Source organism: Ursus arctos, unplaced genomic scaffold, assembly GCF_023065955.2.
Source record: "Ursus arctos isolate Adak ecotype North America unplaced genomic scaffold, UrsArc2.0 scaffold_23, whole genome shotgun sequence".
NCBI classification, from domain to species: domain Eukaryota; kingdom Metazoa; phylum Chordata; class Mammalia; order Carnivora; family Ursidae; genus Ursus; species Ursus arctos.
Window position 1 is genome coordinate 4,770,481 of NW_026622908.1, and position 16,855 is coordinate 4,787,335.

At 44.7% G+C, this 16,855-nt stretch overlaps 1 protein-coding gene across 2 annotated transcripts in view; it reads left to right on the forward strand.

The window, feature by feature from the left end:
- SPON1 (spondin 1) overlaps positions 1-16,855 on the forward strand; it is a 253,714-nt gene that overhangs the window by 87,816 nt on the left and 149,043 nt on the right. For both annotated transcript variants that reach the window (XM_026486763.4, XM_057317497.1), the window contains exon 4: positions 15,469-15,542. In XM_026486763.4, coding sequence (XP_026342548.2) covers positions 15,469-15,542 — 74 coding nt within the window. The remainder of the gene's footprint in view (positions 1-15,468; positions 15,543-16,855) is intronic.

Genomic DNA, 16,855 nt, shown 5'->3' on the forward strand with positions numbered 1-16,855 from the left:
AAAAATTACCATTAAACTTGACTTCCAGTAAATCATAGGGGAATAGTACAGCTGAAGATGTGCTTGAAAGATGCTAATGGTATCAGAGTATTTAATGCAGATTAACTACCCCTCCTAAACAGTAATACAAATAGAGGAAAACAAAATTAACGTGATTAAATACATTCAGAGACTGTTTATTCTGTTAATTGTTAAAATTTAGGCAACAGTCAGACTGCAAGAGACTTGCAGCTGCTGCTCCAAAATGGCTGGTCCTCCCCTCAGCTGTTGCTAATTAATGCGATTTTCCTAATAACAGTTTTCTGACAGCAGAGAGACAGTGGTAAGTCAAAACAACTTCATTTTTATGCTGATAAGCCCTGACAACAACCACCAAAAGAGCCCACCCGACCCACATGGAAATGCTGCTCACTGCTGGCTGGCATGTAGGATTTCTCCTGCACAGCTGACCTTCAGTGCTGGAAACGTATCACACACGTCCATGGGTGTATGGGACAGCACAGCAAGTCACATCCTCACATCAGCTACGGCTGTCTTGGGTCATGTAGGGATGATGCCACAGGCTCCAGAAAGGAGCAGAAATGTGCCAGGAACAATTGTCCATTGCCTGTGTAGTGACCCGTCTTCTCTTAATTTGTCTGACGTTTTTTACCCCCGAAAGACAATTCTACAAGGCCAGTTTGCACCATTCAGTATACAGAACTACTGGGCAGAGTTCGCAGGAAAACAGTTCAGAAGTTGCCAGCTTCTCTCTCGTCCAGCCCATCTGTGGTTGTCTTTGATCCGTGTATTGGTCCCCACTCACTATGTTACATACATCGTAACAATTTATTAATCAAAGAAATGCTTTGGCCTTCCTAGGGAAGGTACCAGACACATGGAAAGCCAGGATCTTTAACTTTTTCTACTGATAATCCAGCACAATATCTTCCCAAACTGGGCCTGTCAGTGCCATTAGACCTCTGGCCAAGAGGGACTGCTGGTCCTCTCTGGAACAGCTTGAACAGACAAGAATCCAAAGCAGCAGGAAGTTGAATTCCAGATTTTCAGGCCCAGCTACGTCAACCCAAAGGAACACTATGCATGTCGATGCATTTGGATGCGGTGGGATTAAATAGATTGTCATTCACTGGAAGACCAAATATCCTTCTAGGATGAGGATTCTGCTAGTTCATTTTCTTGAAATGTATCTTACTTTGTATCAGAAACATCGTTGACATGGAGCCATCAAGAAAAATAGGGAAATGTACATCCCAATCCGATGGCATGAACTCAACCACTTGCAAACACAAAACAAAGTAGTGCCCAGGGCACAGACCCTGGAAAAAGTTTGATCTGTGGGTTCACCGCATTGTGAGGGTCCAGCTTCAAGGACGTCTGTTGTGCTGCCCTCTGGAGGTGGCGACCCTCTGGTTTTGCTCTTGCTCCCTTAATAGAGATGGGGAAACTGAAGCCTTCCCCCTCCCTCCCTCTCTTCCTCTCCATCTCTACTGTGACTTCTGTCCCTACTCTGTGATGGTTCTAAGCATTTCCCAGGGACACATGCTCTCAACCTAAACGTCCTCATCTCTCCAAGATACACAACATGTAAATGTGGATACACCTTCACCTTCGTGAGAGATGTTTTTATTGATTTGTTGGGTTTTAATTTATTCCTTGCCTACTTGAGGAGAAAGATTTTCAGTACCTCGTTTAACATGGATAAGAGGCTCACTCTTAACTCCCCATGTCAAGAGTTGGTGGAAGTTTTTTAAATTTACCATATATTTTTCAAAAAGAACATGTCACTTGCATTCTTCTCTGCATTAAAATGAGGTCCCGTTCCTTCTCTTCCACATTATTTTTCAGAAAAATAGAGCTCTTGGCTTGCTTGCTTTCTCTTCCTTTTTCTCTTTCCTCCTTCCCTGCCTCTCTTCTTTTCTTAACTTATCTCTGAAAGTATTCTGTATGAGAAAGGGGAGAAAACCAGACAGATCAGGCCCACATTTTGTGGCCTGCGTGTGTTCTCATGTTGTTGCTCTGGAGCTCTGTGGGGGTCCAGTGTGACATGGCAAAACGCTGATGAGCTCATAGAGCATAAGAATGAGGTCAGATGCTACAAGAGGGCCGCAGATGTTGAAAAAAAGAAACATGGGACAAATCTGGAGTGAGTCAAAAATGTAAGGCCTATGAGTGTCTTTTCTCGAAGAGTCAACTCAAAGGATGAGCAAAGTGGAATGCGTGGTGCAATCAGCAATGGTTTTTTCCATAAAGAAAGCTCTGTCTCTAATTTGACTTCCTCCTGGCAGACCTACCATCATCCTGCTGATTCCCAACATTGTGAAGGGATTTTGAGTTCAACCCGAGTGGTCCCTTTTTAGAACAATGGCTGCCATTGGCCAAACTGCCTGGCTTGAACAAAGTGAAGCCGACTTAGCTGGCCTTTATGCAGTGGGAAATGTTTCGTGACTCAGCCCAGTTACCGTTTGCTGGTCACCCAGCAGTCTGGGCGGACCTGCTAACACAAAGGACCTTATGCTTCTTGCCAGATCATGGACATATTGCAGACATGCAACACGATGTGTTGAGTATAAAAGTTGACTTACAGGTAAAGTCAGTAATGTGAGAATTTATCACATCAACACACCTTCAGCACTTTCTGCATGGAAGGCACTGTGCTCAGTGCTAGAGGGACTGGCGTATACAAAAAGGTCCCTTCCCTGAAAACCTCAGAATTCAGTCAGAAGTACAAAACAGAAACAAACAATAAGTTAAATTGTAGTACAAGACATTAAAGTTTAAGCAAACATTGAGCGTCCAGTGCCCGAATGCCAAATGAACGAGAAAGATCAATGGTGTTCTAGAAACCTGGAGGAGGTCCCTTCTGACAGTCCTGGTCAATGAGACTGTAAGGCAGCAGTGAGATGGTGACAAATGAGGGGGGTGGGAGAGCATTCTTGGCTTATCAAGTAGCAGGGGCAGAAGCCAGAAGGGGTTGTGTGCCACACATTCTACACCCGGTGAAAAGGCAGGGCTGAGTTCAGGTTGTTGGGAAGAGTCCGGGGAACAGTGGCGGTGGGGGGATGTGGCCCGGACCTTGAAGACAGTTTGCATCCTGGGGTTCAGGAGTGTGGACATTTAGCTGAGGGTTTGGACCATGATCTGTAAGTGAGAGAGGCACCTTTGTGTAGAGAGGACCTGGTGCTGGGGTGGAGCGGGGCAGGGTGGAGGTGGGAGATGACATATTAGGACCACGGCGCCACTCTGCCCAATAGTCGGCGAGAGGAAGTGATGATGTGCTGGAGGTAAGAGTTAATCACCTAGCTGAGTGTAGGTGAATTGGATGGCTCGGCAAGGAGAGGAGGCATGTTAGGTTACTGCAGTAATTGTCCGGGGAGCCCTTCATTGACTCCCCCGTGCATGTCCTTCCTCAGGCGGGGAGGGAGGTGGGCCTCGGGTGGGGACTGGCAGGCTGAAAACCATCTCTGAAATTAAGAGCAGTGCTTCTTGTAGACTCTCTTCCCCAAACAATGCACATACTTACAGTTCTGCAGACCATTTTTCGGGGACTCAGGAATCTTCTGAAACCCATTCATGGGCCATGAGTCCCTAGCTAAGAACCATCACCACCACCACCCCTTCACCCCCACAGTCCCTAGTCCAGCCTAGAGGAAGGAGACCCTCCCAACGCAGAGATCTGCTGTTGTACAGGAAGCTCCCGTTTCCACAGCAGAAAGACCGGCGTGACAGGGAGGCTCTGGGAGGAACAGAAAGGATGGCAGGTGGCCAATGCGTAAGGACCTTGCTCTGTCGCCTGAACTGTTTCCTTACATTTGAGAGAATAGTACTGCTGGCCATGGCTTGCGGGAGCCCACAGAAAGGGCAGGCAGCGGAGACCACAGCACGGCAGAGCGGGACCGACTGGGGAAGGTGATGACTTGTATGCACCAGCCAGGAGCGCCTTTGCGATGTGGCAGCATTTCCTGGAGCAGAGAGGCTGGGATGGTTACATGATGACAACCGTGCCCTGCCCAGAGCAGCAAGACCCGCAAGGCACACCGGGAACCCCAGGAGCAATGCTGCTCTTCTGTTTCTGGTTGTCCAGCCGAGAAAGTTCTATTTTGGATCAGAGCATAGTCTAGAGAGAGAGAAAGAGCAGTTGAAGCCTTGGGTGCTTGGAATAAAAATTTAACCTTTATCTTTAGAAAAAAAAAAGAGCGTATATCTTAGTTGGAGATTTTATTAAATGGAATGACAGTCATGCGATTTCACGTATCTGCTATCCTTCATTTCAGACCTAATAGTGGTTCTGAAGCTTTTCAAGGTCAGGGACCCCTTTGAGAAGCAGAGGAAGACCGTGAACTCTTCACCAGACATATGCATTTGTGCACATCACACAAAATTTCATCATCCTGAAACCTGTCTGTGGACTCCCAGATTAAGAACCCCAGGTTCAAAAAGCCTCGGTCAGGTCCTCTGCTAGTTTCCAGGCAGGCAGTGATGAAGAAGACACATGGTCCCGGGGGTGGAGAGGCTCGCAGTCCACTGAGGGGTTATAGATGTGAAGACATTGGAGGGAAAAGTGAAGCAGGCACTGACCAGCAGCTTGACTGGATGAGACATTATCGAGCAGAACCATGGGGTCAGCAGTATCAGAGAAACAGCGAACCCAACTGTCAGTTGTCCCCAGTGGTAAAACCCCAAGTACCAGTAATCATGTTATGAAATGCTAAGTAGCATGCCAAGGCTGAAAGGGCGGGGGAGGAATTTTCAGGAACATCAAACCCCAGGCTATTGTAATCTTTAGAGAAAGAGATTTTTGGCCTAAAGTCGTATCGTGAGATAGTGCCTTCACCCCAGGCAGAACAATTAGATGTATATCTCTTTGCAAGGTTAAGAAATGCCATGGATCAGTTAAGCCAGAGGGAGGAATCCATGAAGGGTCAAAAGATGCTGAAAAAATATTGATAGTTTGGTTTAAGACAATTCTAGAAAATAAGAAATGGTGCTGTTCACTACCCAGAATTGCCTACCTGTCAGAGCTCCCACAACTGGGAATACGTCCTGCCGTCTATTTATTTTGTCCATGGGAGTTTATTTAAGATTTTTCCAACAGATGACAAATTTCCAGCCAGTGATCTAACAGATTCCCCTAAGGGTTTCCACTGTTTCCTCAGCCACAGCTTATAGGCATGTAAAAGCCTCCAGCAGAGGAAAAAAAAAAAAAAAGACTATTTCACTCTCCTGTGTGTTCCTGTCAAACTTCCACCCACACTGCTTCCTTTCCAGCATGTCGCTCTTCACACTGGCTCGTACCTGCAGGCCTGCCTGCTCTCTTTTGAGTCAATGTGAACAGGTGCCTATCCCTGGCATTCCATCGAAAGTCCCAGCAAAGGGCAGAATGACCTCCCACTCACCAAATCCAGAGTCTTTCTCCAGACTCTTCAGATCAAAGCATCCCTGCCCCCACTCCCACCAGCGCCCTCCAGTGGCTCTCCAGTGCCACCTCCTGGCCAGGTATCGAGCGTCCGCAGAACGGGTTTACCTCACCTTTTGCGCTACCCTCTCCTGTGCTCCCACAATGGTTTGTCCTTACGAACCTCTTTCAATCAGTTAGGCGTGCTTTTGGGAAACAGCGCTCACAGGAAACTTGACTCATGATAACATCAACAAATAGAGGGATTTTTTTTGTTTTCGATATAACAAAAAGGCCAGAGGTAGGTGACTGCTCAGATTGTTTCTGTACCTAAACAGTATGAGGGCCAGTGTCTCTGCTTTTTTTTCTTGGCCTTTTCCTCATGGTCACAGAATGGCTGCTTTGTTTCACACATTTTGTTTGTAGTCAAGGCTAGAAAAAAACAGGGACAGGCCAGGTAGGTCATTAATTTTTTTCATCTGGAAAGCAAAACTTTCTCAGAGGGTCTCCCCTCCATCCTGCAAACCTCCTCTTCTGATACTGAGGCCACAAGTGGGGCCCGTGCGCCCCTTCCCCAGCTGCAAGGAAGGCTGGGACAGTGAGAACAGGACTGTCATGACTGGCTTACCTGGTACCACCCCCCAGAGATCAGGGTTATGAAATCATGGAAGACAGAAGGCATGGGTACTGAGTAGACGGCCAGCATTCGTTATGCAGGATTCTGGTTTAGCAGATTACGTATCTGACACCCTCCCTCTCTCTCTCTCTCTTATCAGGCTGTTGACTGATGTCACACTAGGCCTTATTCATCTTTGTGCCTCCACTTCCTCACACAGCTCTGTGGCACCTACTCTGATAAACAAAACACGAGTAAATGAATGCCTGGCTGGTTTGAATGCCTCATATCTAAATTAGCACTTTTAAAACATAATCCAGTTTTATTCTTTTCACATCTCTCATGAAAATAAATTCCTCATTGTTAATTTCCTATTGGATTTTGGGAAAATAAAATGTAAAGTGCTGTAGTAATAGTATTGACAAGCTATATGATAAAGATTAGGTCTGAAATTGGACAATAATAAGAGAAAAAATGGAAGCATGATAAGCTCGTTATCCCCAGGGTCATGGGGTAATTCTGAGGAGAAATAAACTGTGTTTAAAAATACTTCTCCAGTTTTTGTTAAAATTGAAACTGGGGTTTTGTAGATGTAACTATGTTCAGTGATGTGAATCAAGAGCTTGAGAAATCCAATGACAATCATACAAGGTTGCAAATGGAGTATAGTCTTGTTAAGAACCGAACGGACCTCTCTGCCAGATTCTGGTCATAACATAAGCTGTGTGTGTACATGCAGCACTGTGTAGAGCTGGCAGCCCAGTTTAGGTATAGAAGGACCATGGATGGGGCGCCAGGGTGGCTCAGTCAGTTGAGCATCTGCCTTCGGCTCAGGCGTGATCCCAGGGTCCTGGCACCGAGTCCCGTGTCGGGCTTCCTGCTGAGTAGGGAGTCTGCTTCACTCTCTCTTTCTCTCTCTCTCCCCATCTGCCCCTCCCCACTGCTCCTTCTCTCTCTCACACATAAATAAATAAAATCTTTTAAAAAAATAAAATAAAAAGGACCATGGATGGTGGACCTGCCAAGGGACGCTTTCTGGCATGCAGCTCTAACTGCTACAAAGTGCCCATCCCTGGTTACAGACTCAGCTTCTTTGACATCTTTCCAAGAAGTTATTCTGATGGACCTCATTCCTACCATAATTCCTCCAACTCCACCTCTACCCCCACCTCATCCCAGCCAGAAATGACCTGCTACCCCTGAGTCACCATAGCACTTGTAGATGATTCCCCAGTTGGGGATCTAACATAGCATGTGTTCTTTTTTTTTTTTTTTAAGATTTTATTTATTTATTTGACAGAGATAGGGATAGCCAGCGAGAGAGGGAACACAAGCAGCAGGAATGGGAGAGGAAGAAGCAGGCTCATAGCAGAGGAGCCTGATGTGGGGCTCGATCCCAGAACACTGGGATCACGCCCTGAGCCGAAGGCAGATGCTTAACAACTGCGCCACCCAGGCGCCCCATAACATACCATGTGTCCTGAGAGTCATTTGAGAATGTTCTTTCTTAGAGTGTGGCAGCTTATCAGAGGCACACTTTCTTTAGGATGGCCTCATCTGGCCCTCATCTCATCCTATTACACCATTTTGTTACCAGACTCCAGTCTGGTGGATGGTACCCATGTCAATGTCCTCACTGTAACATTATACAGACTGAACTTTTACAAAATGTTACCAGTGGGTAAAGTTGGACAAAGTGTACAATTTCTCTGTATTATTTCTTAAAAAAAAAAAGATTTTATTTATTTATTTGACACAGAGAGACAGCCAGAGAGAGAGGAAACACATGCAGAAGGAGTGGGAGGGGAAGAAGCAGGCTCCCAGCGGAGCAGGGAGCTCAATGTGGGGCTCCATCCCAGGACCCTGGGATCATGCCCTGGGCCGAAGGCAGACGATTAACAACTGAGCCACCCAGGCACCCCTCTCTGTATTATTTCTTAAAACTGCATGTGAATCCGTAATTATCTCAATACAAATTCCAAAAAATTTTTTTAAAACACACAATTCCTCCTTGCCCTTTCTGTCCACTGTTTTGGTGGTTGACATCACCATCCCTCCCTCTAGTCACTGGGGTTTATATATGGGCTGTCACTTAACCTACCTCCCTTTGACAGTTGTCTCATCTGTAAGACAGGGATAATAGTAGCGCCTACTTTATGGGATTGGTGGGAGGATTAAATGAGTTAATATTTGTGAAGGACTTGGATGTTTCTTTGTTAAAGACAGAAAAAACAAACTCTCTTGTACTCAACCTCCTCTTTCTGCCCCAGGTCCTGTAAGTTACCCAGTCCTGATAAATTTTCCTGTAACATGTGCCTCAGATTCTCTATTTCCACTGCCCCAATCTTAATTCAGACCCTCAGGGCCACCATCTTTGCCTCCTGTTGGAGCTTTGCCGAGGCCAAGTTAGTCACTGCTCTTCTGCCTCCCATGGCTCCTCCATCATTTTGCTCAACATTGATTTCCTGTTTCCTTTACGTGTCTCTCTCTTCTTCCACTGGACTAGGATCTCCTTACTGGAAGGCACTGTCTCTTATTCATCTTTGAATTTTCAGCTCCTAGCAAAGCTTCTGACGCAAAATAAGTCCTCAGTAAATGTTTTATGAATGATTGATAATTAAGCAGGAAAATCTCATGGCAGTTACTAACCTTGCTTCTTTGCAGTAATGGTAGATGACTATACCAGTCTCTGAGTCTGTAGCTTTGTGACCCCAAACGTAGATTATGACCTTACTGTTGGGCAGCCAGGGAGTTCTCACGGGTGTTGTAGATAGAGCCCTGCAGATAAGCTTTCACTTTTCTTCTCCCATGGGCCCATTGTGATGGGATGCCAGGGTGCCTGTTAACTCCTGGACATAGCGTCATGTCCTGACATCCACCTAAAGCCATATAAAAAGTTGGGAAGGGTTTGGATCATGGAATGCACGTAGTCTCCATAAATATTTGTTGTTTAACATGAGACCGTGGTCAGGTTTGTACTTGGTATCCTCATGAAGTAAAATAAGGCAGATAGCCTCAGCTCCTGATGATGTACCAACACTATGGCGCTGATATTTTATTTCTGGGCACTCCCACAGAGTTGTTCTTTCATTGGTAGAAGGAACTGATGTCGCTGGTTATAAGCTGGACCACTTCCATGAAGAAACATCCCTGAGAACATAGACAAGCTTTTTTTCTTTAAGATTTTATTCATTTATTTGAGAGAGAGAGCATGCACACAAGCAGGGGGAGTGGCAGGCAGAGGGAGAAGGAGGCTCCCCGCTGAGCAAGGAGCCCAATGTGGGACTCGATCCCAGGACCCTGGGATCATGACCTGAGCCAAACGAAGGCAGACGCTTAACTGACTGAGCCACCCAGGCGTCCCATAGACAAAGTTTTTAAAGCACCCCAAGAAATGTTCGGTAGCAGGGATTTTACTGGACTTGGGAAGAGGTTTGGCAACCTTAGTCTGGAGACCACAAACCTGAGCTTCATTTTGGCCATTCGTTATCTCTGCCTGAAGCAGCTGACCAAGGCAGCACCCTCACTCCTCTCTCCACAAGCCAAGGAGACAGACCCAATGTTAATCATAATAATAGCTCCTGTTTATTAAGTACTTTTATGTGCCAGGTACTTGCTAGGAGATGATGATTTAACAACAGTAAGGGTGATGGCTACTACATAGTGAATATTTACTTCATGCAACACCCATGTATTAAGGAACTTACATGAATTATCTCTCCACAGCAGTGACCCAGGCACTGAGGATCCATGTGAATTTTTTTTTAAAAGACTTTATTTATTTATTTGACACAGAGAGAGACAACCAGCAAGAGAGGGAACACAAGCAGGGGGAGCGGGAGAGGAAGAAGCAGGCTCCCAGCGTAGGAGCCTGATGTGGGGCTCAATCCCAGAACGCTGGGACCACGCCCTGAGCTGAAGGCAGACGCTTAACGACTGAGCCACCCAGGCGCCCCGATCCATGTGAATTTTTAAGTCATTTCCTGGCCTGATTTCTCCCAAGTCCTTCAGTTTCTGATGACTCCCTTTCCCTTTTTGGTGAGAGCAGGGGTCCAGGCCTAGCCTGAGACAGCATACCCACAACTTAACAAACTCTAACTTTATCCCAACTGGAAAATTCCCCTAGGAAAAATAACAGCAAATGAATAAACCCTGCGGACAGAAAAGGGTCAAGCATCTAAGAGATCCAGGATGGCGTTTCTAGAAATGCTCCACCACTTTGAGCTTAAAAGAAAACTTTTGAAATGATTAGTAAGTTATTTAGAACCTCAATATTCCAAAGTTTGAGAAGCTAACATACTGAGAAATTTAATTTAGATTTCCTTAACACACTCTCTCATGATAAGAGAGCATTCAGGGTATCAGTGTATAAATGCTATGCAACAGGACTGCCAAATTGCAACACAGAACGGGAGAAATTTGTCATTTTGAAATGCTAAGGGAATTCTTACTGACAGCTTTCTCATCTTGTAAAGCTATTATTTTTCTGAACTATAGTATGATTTATAAATCTCAGCTTAGTTTTATACTTTTGATGGGAACAGACTCAAAATGAAATGCATTTTCTCAGAATATAAATTTTCTCAGGAGTTGACCAGATGAGGAATAAAAAGAAACATCTTTTGGGGCGCCTGGGTGGCACAGCGGTTAAGCATCTGCCTTCGGCTCAGGGCGTGATCCCGGCGTTATAGGATCGAGCCCCACATCAGGCTTTTCCACTATGAGCCTGCTTCTTCCTCTCCCACTCCCCCTGCTTGTGTTCCCTTTCTCGCTGGCTGTCTCTATCTCTGTTGAATAAATAAATAAAATCTTTAAAAAAAGAAAAAAAAGAAAAAAGAAACATCTTTTGCAACCAAGCGTACCAAATCTTGGTCTCTGCCGGCATAACTGCAGGTGAATGTTGGTCTTCTCCAGAGTTCTGGGTTCAACCTGACTCTTCTCACTCTGCACACTTGCCCTGGGTGACATCTGCTGCTTCAGAAGCTTCACCTCTTCCTTCTGCTCCAGTGACTCACATGCCTCTGCTCCCCACCCCTCACATCCCTCCTGAGTTACAGATCCCTGTGTCTAAGGTCCACTAGGTAGGTCACCATCATGCCCTACAGACCACTCAATCTTTAATTCTCTCCTTTTCCCCAAACTCTGTTCCTTCTCCTTGAATCCCAGGACTACAACAATACTAACATCAAGAGGAGTAAGAAAGATACAGTTCCTGCTCTCAAGAAGCTTATAAACTAACACAGGAGATAGAAAAGTAAATAGGCAGTTAAAGTCCAGGTTATTAAGTGCTGTGTAGGAGAAACCCAAGAGGCTGTGGCTCATAGGAAGAGCACCCAACCAAGCAGCCAGTCAAGAAACCAATCTTTGTGGGTATGAGTTCTGGGTAACTGTGTGTGTGTGTGTGTGTGTGTGTGTGTGTGTGTGTGTGTGTGTGTGTGTGGTATGCTAATATGTGTGTTGAGGAGTCACAGAAAACGACAGGAGTTCCATGGACAGAGGCCCAGGGGCGGAGATTGCGAAGGCAAATATAGGGTATGGCTTGGACAGAGTGCTCAGGAGGGATTAGATAAAGAGGAAGTCAGATCAGAACAAGCCTTGTATCCCACATTTGATCTGCACAGAGTTTGAAATCCAAAGGGCATGATCCAGAGGTTTGGCCGAGCATGGGCAGGAAGATGTATGCTCAGTTTTCAGGGAGAGCTCAGGTGATCATGACCCAGGCTGCAGGGAGACCCAACAAAGTCTCAGTTCTTCAGGGTATATTCCATGAGATGCTAAAATGGATCCAAGGAAAGTCAATTTGAGGTTACATTTCATAATAACACTCACCTCACAGCCCAATTATACTTTTTATATGTGACCATCTTTAACGCCTTACGGCCATGCTGGGCGTAGGACAGGACATGAGCTTTGGAGGTGGACAGGGGAAACATCAAAACGTTGAGCATGTTACTTACCCCCACCCCCATCTCGGTCATCGTCACCGGTAAAGGGGAAAATAGCTGCAAACCTTCATCTTAATCCTTCTAAAAATAAGAGCATTTTGACAAGTTTGCTAAAGTTGACCTAAACTGACAGGAAGCTATTTAAAGTTTTTATTTGCTGTCTTATTATGAATATTCTTAGATTTTGCTGCAGAGTATTGATGGGTTTGATTATGGGGATGTTAATAGTATATTATCATCTTAACTTTCCAGTGTCTGAAAAACTCTGAATTCAAAAATGCATCTAACCCAAGGGTTTTGGATGAGGAAAGAATTTGAGGAGCTGTAATATATGTAAAACATAAGATATATAAGGTACTGTACATAAAGGGCCTCCCTAACACAGTGGATGACACATAGATGGGGCTCAGAAATTAGAACTATTATCAAAAAGAGAGAGTAAGCCATCATAGACTTCATAAAACAAGGCATGAAGGAAATGAAAATATCTTATAGGAAATACATCTTTTCTGTCTTTGGCGCCCATATTTTTACTATTATACTTGTGAAAATTTGGGGGGATTTAAGTTTTGTAAGTGTGATCATAGCCTTTGCCGTCGTTCTCTTATTCACAGAAGGAAGAAAATTCAGAGTACTTGTTACAGATGCTAACAAAGGCAGATTTGGGGAAATTCTGGGAGAGGAAACAGCACCAGCAAGGACCTAGTAGAGTGGAAGAGGTGTTCAGATAAGGGGAATAAACTTCTCAAACTCTGGAACCCAGGAAGCATGGCACAAAATGGACACAAATGAAGTCAGAAGGGCGCTTGGGAACATTTTATGAAAACCCTTGAATACAGTGGTAATTTTATATTTTATCCTATAGATCAGGGGTTTTCATACTATGTTAGCAAGAGAATTTTGTTTTGTTCTGTTTTAAGTAGGCTCCATGCTGGGCCCAATGCAAGGCTTGAACTCAAGACACTGAGATCAAGACCTGAGCTGAGACCAAGAGTCCAACACCCAACTGACTGAGCCAGCCAGGCACCCCAAGTGAATTTTGTTGAAGTAAAATTTAATTTGCCTGGGAACTCTACACTGCAATGACCCACCAACTCATTTTTACTCTAAGGCCCAAGTGCTTTTTTTATTTTTATTTTAATTTTTATTTACTTTTTTTTTTTTAAGAGAAGGGAAGAGGTTGGGAGGGGCAGAGGGAGAGAGAGAAAGAGAATCTTAGGCACAACCCTGAGATTATGACCTGAACCAAAATTAAGAGTTGGATACTTAACAGACTAAGCCACCCAGGCACCCCCAAGTGCTCTTTGTATTTTTTTTAAGATTTTATATATTTATTTGAAAGAGAGAGAGCATAAGCAGGGGGAAGGATCCAGGGAGAAGGAGAAGCAGACTCCCCACTGAGCAGGGAGCTTGTCTCAGGGCTCGATCCCGGGACCCTGGGATCAGTACTGAGCTGAAGGCAGACGCTTAGCTGACTGAGCCACCCGTGCACCCCCCCCCCAAGTGCTCTTTTTAAAAGAGCAGATCTGATTATCTCACTTCTTAGGACGCACTTATCAAAGAGATCTTACCAAGCTTAGTGTAAAATGCCATCTCCCTGCAGACTCGGGTCGTGTAGCCCTGTGTACTCCCCGGCTCATCTCACACCACCTCCCTGACTTAATCCCATCTCAAGGATCTTGAAAGGATGTCCTCTTTGTTTCTCCCTCCCACTTGCCCTAGTAAGCTCCTACTCTTTCCAATCGAAGCCTTCTTTTCTAGGGTGAGGGGGGGGGTCTTTCCTGGCTTGGTCAGGGCCCCCTGTGTTATACTCCCCCACACCCTGGGGACTTCTCTGTTCAGCACTTAATCACCGTCACGTTAAATGATTAACTGTATAGTGCTTTCTGCCCACTATGCTGTCAACTTTGAGAATGGGAAGCGGCCCCATCTGGCTTATTCATGACGGTGTCCCTGGCCAGTGTCTGGCCACTAAGTAGGCCTCCAACAACTGTTGGTTGAAAATATACCAATAAATATTACAGGAAGGCAAATGGGGGAGGAGGCCACTTTGGTAGGAAAGAAGATGAAGCCTTTAGTTGAAGCAAGAATGCCAAGCCTGGGCTACTTCCCACAAGTCCTTCACCTCACCCTCCACAGGGGTCTCTGAGGCACTTCTTGGTGGGGAACACTCCAAAATGGTAGATAATGGGATGCTCTGACTAACAAAAGGCTTTGTCATTTGGCTTTGGGATGAGTGTTCTCAAAAGAGTTTTCTTGGCCTGAGGAAACTTTCTGTTTGATGGTCAACAGAATGGATCAACGATCAAAGTAGCTTTTCGGAAACAAGAAGCATATTTCATTCATTTATTTCAACATCTCATCTCTCTTGGGTAAAGAAAGACTATAAAAGACATCTGTGGGCTGGTCTGAATTTTATTCTTTTGTGCAAGACTGGGTGTAGAGTAGATGTTTCTTTGGAAAGTAATCTTGGCCTAGGCCCACGCCATCGAGAAAGCCGCCTCCGTATTCTGTAGAGCCATGGAGACATGGGCCCCTGCCTGGGTCTGCAGTCGTATGACACAGGGCAAATCACGTGACCCTAACAGTCCTTTAGTGTGCCTAGCTGTAATGGAGCCAAGGGATCCCTTTCTCTGTGAAATAGGGCCAATCAAAGTAAAAATTACCTTTTAATTGAGTAGCGTTGCTGAAGAAAATCAATAGAAAGGGTTCAAAATCCACTGGTACCGACCGTTTCATTGTTAACTGTTGCAGACTTCACATTATAGGAACACTGGGTTTCAGGGTTCAATGTCTGCGAGATGAGCTGAAAATACACAGCAGAGTGGGTTAAAGGAGAAGGAGTCTGTCTGTGCAGTCCTAGATTAAAGGGAAAATGTGTGCTGGCCAGAAGTAATTTTTCAACCTCCAAGTATTCTTTCCAGATTCTAAGATCCTGTGTTTGACATGTTTAAGAGAGAGATACAACAGCTGAAATTGTCTTTGTTCAGAATGTAGGAGACAGTTTCGTCTAGACTTTCAGGAAAGATAGAGAATGACATTTTCAGAACAAATCAAAATACATTTTTTAATTCTTTTTTTCCCCCTTCAGGAAGAGGACTTGACATGCTTTTCTGATTTGAATTTGGTGGGTCTATAAATGGCTTCAATCATTTGATACAAAACTAGAATAAAATGAGCCATTGAGAAAAGTTACTGAAAATGCCATTAGTTCACTTTCTTGCCTTAACAGTAATATTAGCGCCACCACCGAGAGTATGATAACTAATATTTATTGAGTGGTTTCTAAGTATGTGCTCTGCTCTTGACATACATGTTTTTTTATTTAGCTCTCAGAGCAATCCCATGAGGTATGCATTGTTATGAATGCCAGTTTTCCAGTGAACAAACTGAGGCCCAGAGTGTGGGGGTGACTCTCGCAAAGCCGCAGAGCCATAGGTGGCCAGGCCAGGATCTGACATCCCTCGAACCTGCTCCCCTCATCACTGTGCTCGTGTCTTCTTTCCCGACAGGGCCAGCATCGTACAGAAACGCATCATTTATTTCCAAGATGAGGGCTCTCTGACCAAGAAACTTTGTGAACAAGGTAAGGCCTGCAGGTGGAGGAGGGGCTGGATAAATGGAAGGGGGTTCATTCAGTCCGACCATCCAGCAGCAGGAATTAGGTGACGGGGCTTTCTGAGCTGCTCCAGGTTGTGCTTCCTTGTATAGCACTGATTTTTAATCTGGCTGTGTGCGGTGGGTAATTGGATCCGCCTTAAGCTCTAATTACTCAGCTTGGTTCCCTGGGTAGGAGATAATGTACCTTATATTGGTGTCGTCTTCTTATTTTTGTGAAACAGTGATTATTCTAAAGAGGTTCCTTGGAATAATTCACAGGACTTAATTAAGAAATGCACAATTGTGTACCTTTAAGATGTCTGTAGCAGTTCTCTGAAATAATCGCCGGCAGAACTTGTGTGACACCTGAGCAACATGGGATTTTCTCTAGAAAGACAAGCGGGAGGTGGGATTGCCAAGGGAGTATTAACCTTACGAGTTTACCGCATTCAAGGACATGGCCCTTAGATGTGCTAGCTTATCGAAGCCCTCTCCTTGGGTTGACGGCCCTCTAACAAAGCTCATGGAGATCAAGTAGACTGGCAGGTCAGAGAAGAGGCCGGCATTCAGATCCAGCCTGGGTTTGAATCCTCCCTCTGCCCTTCCCAGCCATGTGACTTAGTATATATATAAAATAGTAGAGTGCCTCCTTGGCACATAGTAAATGCCATATATGTATATATAAGTGTTAGCTATTGTTATCTGTATCCGAAAGCTTGTTTATTAATCTATCGTAAAACATTAAGACCTTAAACATCTGAATGTGTTCACAAGTCATTAGAGAACTAAATAAAAATAGAAAATGTTCTACAGTTATATATCTTAACTGTCTAATTTCTATTAATTTTTGCAGAATTTTCATTTGCATTTAGAGCAGTTAGCATTTTCAGAGAAATAATCGTCTCCAATTCTAGCAAATCATAAGCTATTAAGAAAAAGAAAGGTTCATAAGGGTCTTCTGGGAAAATAATAATAATAGCTAATATTTTTCAAGTGCTTTCTATATGCCAGGCACTATTCTAAGCACTTCACAACAGCCTTATATGGTGAAGACTGTTAGATCATCTCTATTTTATAGATGAGAAGTCTGAGACACGGAAAGTTTGAAAAGCTCACTTAGCGTCATACAGCCAGTGGTCGAGAGCAGGATTGGGATCTAGGAGCCAGTGCTGTTAACCACTGCCTTTCTGTTGAAGGGTCTGCATTTCAATGCATCGTAGCAAAGCATAGCTCCCTCTGGATAAGCAAGAGCAGAAACTAGGTCCTATGTGGAAGAAGGCTCGGAAAGCATAGAAAGAG